Raw genomic sequence first — 6000 nt, forward strand, 5'->3', positions numbered from 1 at the left:
CTACTGCTGTTTACCTGATTAATCGACTGCCAACAAAAATATTGGGTATGAACACTCCTCTACAGACTCTTTCATCCTTAACTGATATTCCTACACCTCTCACTCTTCCGCTCAAAATTTTTGGTTGCTCAGTTTATGTACATGTGCCAAAACATGAAAGGGGAAAATTTTCTGCATGTGCATTAAAATGTGTGTTCTTGGGTTATGGGATAAATCAGAAAGGCTATCGATGCTATCATCCGGGGTCTAGGAAAATTATAACAACGATGAACTGTAATTTCCTTGAAAGTGAATTCTTTTACACCAAACCTCGGGGTCAGGGGGAGAGTAATGTTCAGGGGGAGTGTGAAATAATTCGACCCCTCAGTGTGTCTGTGCCATATCCAAAGCCCTCGGTCGCGGAACTAACAGAGCAAGCTAGTGTCACCGCCGAGCCGGTCATGTCTGTTGTAGAGCCTCCTCAAACGCCTACGCCCGAATCTCTTCCTCCAGTGATATCCGAGGTAATTCCTGAAACTATCTCAGATAATACAGTTATTACCCCTGACGAGTCTGGTGTAGATGAGAATGAGAATGCAGCAATTGATGGGGATACTGGCCGTTATGTACTCCCCTCAAGGATTACTCGTGGCATTCCGGCCAAAAGATATAGTCCTGAGAGGATTAGCAGAGCCAGATATTCTATGGCGAACCTGGCCAAGGCCAACTTAACGGAGATGGCTAGGGCATTTGAAGCAGCCCTGTATGAGGAGGAGGAAATTCCATACACAGCTGAGGAGGCCATGAAAATTCCAAAATGGAGGGAAGCAATGCTGGTAGAGATGCGGGCCCTAATGAAGAACAACACATGGGAAGTTTGTCTGAAACCTGATGGGGTTCGAACAGTGGGATGCAGGTGGGTTTTCACCATCAAACGAAGACCAGATGGATCGATTGAAAGGTATAAGGCGAGACTAGTAGCCAAAGGTTACACACAGACCTATGGAGTTGACTATGCAGAGACCTTCTCACCTGTTGCCAAGATGAGTACTATTCGAGTGTTACTCTCGATAGCTGCGACCAGGGAGTGGCCGCTCCATCAGTTCGACGTGACTAATGCTTTCTTACATGGGGACCTTAAGAAACCAATCTATATGGAAGCACCTCCTGGATTTGCTGGGGAATTCAAAGGAGGAAAGATTTGCAAGCTGAAACGAACACTGTATGGGCTGAAACAGTCACCTAGAGCTTGGTTTGGAAGGTTTACAGAGGTGATGAACAAGTACGAGTACAAACAAAGCAATTCTGATCACACATTGTTTCTAAAGAAGAGGGAAGGAAAGATCACATGCCTAATCATTTATGTAGACGATATGATCCTCACTAGTGATGACGAAGATGAGATGGATCAGCTGAAGAAGAATTTATTTACAGAATTTGAAATGAAAGACTTGGGATTGCTGAAGTATTTTTTAGGTATAGAAGTGCTGAGATCGAAAAAAGAGATCTTCATCAGTCAGAGGAAGTATGTTCTTGAATTACTTACAGAAACAGGACTATTGGACTGCAAGCCAGCCGACACTCCTATGGTTCAGAATCACGGTCTGCAAATAGTAGAAGGAGCTGAAGCTACCCACCGCACTCGATATCAACGTTTGGTTGGGAAATTGATATACCTATCCCACACAAGACCCGACATAGCTTATGCAGTTGGAGTAGTCAGTCAGTTCATGCATGCACCTCAAGTAGCTCATTGGGAAGCAGCACTGAGGATTGTTCGATATCTAAAGGGGACAGCAGGCCATGGAATTCTGTTTGAGAATCATGGACATTTGGAGATTCATGGGTTTACAGATGCTGATTGGGCGGGAAATCCAAATGACAGAAAATCGACTGCAGGATATTTCACCTTTGTAGGGGGAAATCTTGTCACATGGCGAAGCAAGAAGCAAAGGGTAGTAGCACTGTCGAGCGCTGAAGCAGAATTCCGAGGAATCAAGAGTGGATTGACAGAAATTCTATGGTTGAAGAAGTTGATGACTGAGCTGGAGTTGAACCCACAGAAATCATGTAGACTGTTCTGTGATAACAAGGCGGCGATCAGCATATCTGAGAATCCAGTCCGGCATGATCGTACTAAACACGTCGAGGTGGATCGACATTTTATCAAGGACAACATAGAATCCAAGATAGTGGAACTTCCTTTTGTGAGATCTGAAGATCAGTTGGCAGATATTCTCACAAAGGCTGTTGATGCTAGAAGCTTCCATAAGGCATTGAGCAAGTTAAGAATGGGTGATCCCATTACTTAACTTGAGGGGGAGTGTTGGAAAGAATCAATTAAAAGGAGAAGAAGATTGGTGTAGATCACGAAATTAAGGGAATTGATATATTTTCTTTTTAGTATCTAGGGCAAATCTTGCCAAGTATATACCATTTTCTAGCCTATAAAATGGCCGTGTATATTGTAATGAAAAAAAGACAAGTTGAATGAATAAACACAAATCTTTCAACAATCTTCATGTTACAAGTATTAGACTTGTCCAATAATCAATTGAGTGGTTTCATGCCACATGCTATTTTCAACGTGTCTTCCCTTAAAGAAATCAAAATGATAGCTTATCAGGACAGCTTCCAAATGATATGTGCAACAATATGCCCAAAATCAAAAGATTGTCAATCTATAGGAACCGACTTGAAGGGCAGATTCCGCCAAATATCTGGAAATGCACACATCTTGAGGTGTTATCATTATCCTTCAACAATTTCAATGGAAACATCCCGCGTGAAATCGGGAGACTGAGAGTACTTAGAGAGTTATATAATGGTAACAAGATGACAGGTATCGTTCATTATTCCATATCTCTATCATATCTTTCATTATTATTTAGTTGCATTATTTAGTTAGATATTAGTTGCATTATTTAGTTAGATAATTTAGGGATTGCTTATCTTTTTCATATCTTTTGTCTTGCTCATTAAGTTAGTATCTTTATTATAAATACAACTATTGTTATTTTATCAAATTGGTGCTTTCATCCTCAAACTCATGGCCGAAGTCAATCTTTGCTCATGGCCGGAGATATCGCAAGCATCTGAAGGCTTGCAACTGAATTCAATAGCTGCAACGTTGAATATATCCTCGCTTGGCATGCCTGACTCGAGACTCGATTGATTGAGCATGAGCGTAGGGCAGCAGCTACGCTCCCTCTGTTGCGCCCAGAACCTGACCCACTCGATGGAACACCACTGTACGCAGCTACACAGCCGCAATTCCAGTTCTCCGGCTACCAGCTGCCGCCTCCAAACACCGACCAGCTGCCGTATCCATACACCCACCAGCAGCCCCCTCGATCAAAAGCTAACTCTTGTTGGTATCCACCGAACCCGCCACAACAGCTCCAGCAGGGGCAGTCACTACCGCCGTCGTGCTGGGAACCACCATACCAACACCAGCAGTTCAGTTGGTCAGCATACGAACAGCCACCCACGTGGAAGCCATCATGTTGGGGTCTGCCAGCCAGCCGTGCAACGAGGATCGCTGAGTGCCTAATCGGAGACGAGACGGGGACAATTCTCTTTACGGCTAGTAACGATCAAGGTCTTGTTTGCGACAATGCCCTAGCTTGTGCTTTGAATTGACGAGTAAATGTTTGTGATGTTTGTTTGAGGTTTTTGTGAAATTCGAGTATGATTGTGTTCGTGTGTGTGTTTACGCAGTGGCTGATGCCCCTTGAGGATTGGTATGGTGTCACTGAATGAAGCCTTGTTTGTGTGTTTACTTGTTAGGGTTTTGTCATTTGTTATACTAACTGCTAGGTGTCTAGAAATGGAATTCATATCATGATCATACTCTGGCTTGATCAGTTAACTGCCTATCCTTTGTTCTGTGTTAGATATTTTGGGACGTTTTTGCTGTGCTAGTAAAAAAAATTTGTCCATTTTCATGTGTTATCTGTGGGAGAATATTTTCAATCAATATTTGAGATTTATATGAAATGGAAAAACTTGAAATTGGTGAAGTAAATGAGATTTTCAAGGACCTTGCTGTACTTGTTCACGAGCAAGGGACAATGATTGGTAAATGATTTTGCATTGCATTTGATGTTAATGCATCAAGGAGCCTGATATAGTTTTTTCATCTTCCCAGATGATATTGGCTCCAACATTGAGGGTTCACATGCTGCAACTGCTCATGCAAAATCACAGCTTATCAAAGCAGCTAAGACCCAACGGTCGAATTCATCACTGGTGAGTTATTGACATCAATTCACCTCCACTAAATAGCAATGCAGACTGTAGTTGGTTTCTCATATTTCCTTTTTCCTCCGCAGACTTGCTTGTTGCTCGTGATTTTTGGAATCGTGCTTCTCATAGTAATTATAGTGCTTGCTGTCTGATCAGGAGCTGAAAGACCAGAAAGCATGGTACGAGAATATAGAAGTATTAATTTCGTTTAATTGTCATTTCAGTTCAATTCACATAAATTACAGCTTTCAGAGTTTGTTATATTGCTTCTTGCAATAAAAATTACTCCGTTTTCAACAGAAAGTGAGGAAGGATGTGAGCTTCACATTTAATTAGCTTCCATCTTCTGATTTTGATGGTTTTATGGTGTGCTTGACTGTCATGAGATTCTCTGTAGTATTCGTCTTACAAAGCTTCTTACTGTACTTAGCTGATATACATTTCAGCAAATACAACAACAACAATAATAATATTTCTTTGTTATTATTTTCATAAGTTTCTACATGTTTTAATATTTAGAGATTAGTTTTTATTGTAATGTGTGACCGGAAACTCAATCTTGAAAATATAGCCTAAGGTGACTAATTATTGATTTTATAAATATCAGGAATATTCTTGATTTGGTTTATTCAAAATGTGGAGTATTCAACTATAATAATGAAAATATTCAAATTTAGCATGATATTTAATGTTTATTATTTGTACTAGTACTATGTTTTATTTCTATATATTAGAGAGAATACAAAAAAAATACTCCCATTAATTATAAAGTAGAAGAAAAAATTAAATAGAAAATGGTAGGAGTATAAAATAGTAGTGAATGAAATAAAATGAAATGAAAAATACTAGTACTAGTATCTATTTTTACTTAAAAAATAATCCACTTATTATGGAAGAACGTTTTGAAAAGAAAAAATAATCACTGCAAGGTATCATGGAATAAATAGTAAGGTGATGCTCGGTTGCCATGACTAATAATCATGTAACTATCCATCTAGGATTAATTTATGAGATTATTTTAGTTAGAGGGGAGAGGCTATGACTAATTATCACGTCACTATCCATCTAGGATTAAGTTGTAGGGTTCAATATTATGAACCAAACATGATACATATTTAATCATGAGATTTAATCTTGACAATCGAACACCCAAGTATATTAAATTATCTCAACATTGCGACGAACAAAAATACAGCAAATTAGAAATTCCATGCTTAAAATTGAACCAAAACAAGAAGCTTGTACAAGAGTTTAAACAGTAAATGAGGAGCATGCATGCCATTATTTCAAAACTAAAGATTTGTATGAATCTAAAAATAAATTAATAAACTTTGGAGATGCTCTTCGTAGTTTAAATTTTACTAGTACATATGTTTAGCAATTAATTGTACATGCTATAATTATTTAAATATTGGGTCCCATAGAAAAAGGAAGATAGAGCTCTACCATTGTATCATTATTGTTAATTTATTATCAACAGCTTTTAAAACGTAATTAGTGGATGCTGAAACCAACGTAAAGCTGTCTAAAAAGAAGCCTTACGTGGCAAATGCGTAAACTTTTGTCCACATTTCCGTTTCTGCGCCGTTAATACGGAGTAACAGATTGACATCCAACGGCTCACAAAACCGCATCCCTATACTCATTACCTGCTCCTCACCCCACGTGACTACTACCTTCTGACCAACTCTTCGGTAATGCCGTCATTCCATTTCAGCCCCTCAGAGAAAGCTCTATCCTCCCCCAACCACCTGCGTTGCTCCCCGTAAATAT

At 39.5% G+C, this 6000-nt stretch overlaps 1 protein-coding gene across 2 annotated transcripts in view; it reads left to right on the plus strand.

Annotated features, from left to right (window-relative positions):
• Nucleotides 1-4616, plus strand: part of LOC125196419 (syntaxin-22-like) — a 28511-nt gene extending 23895 nt beyond the window's left edge. The window contains exons 6-9 of one of the 2 annotated variants that reach the window (XM_048094929.1): nt 3997-4059; nt 4130-4230; nt 4314-4406; nt 4528-4616. In XM_048094929.1, the coding sequence (XP_047950886.1) occupies nt 3997-4059; nt 4130-4230; nt 4314-4379 (230 nt within the window). In that variant the 3' untranslated portion in view covers nt 4380-4406; nt 4528-4616. The other variant, XM_048094928.1, reaches the window with a different exon arrangement.
• The last annotated feature ends 1384 nt before the right edge of the window (nt 4617-6000 follow it).

Source organism: Salvia hispanica, chromosome 6 (genome assembly GCF_023119035.1).
Source record: "Salvia hispanica cultivar TCC Black 2014 chromosome 6, UniMelb_Shisp_WGS_1.0, whole genome shotgun sequence".
Taxonomy (NCBI): domain Eukaryota; kingdom Viridiplantae; phylum Streptophyta; class Magnoliopsida; order Lamiales; family Lamiaceae; genus Salvia; species Salvia hispanica.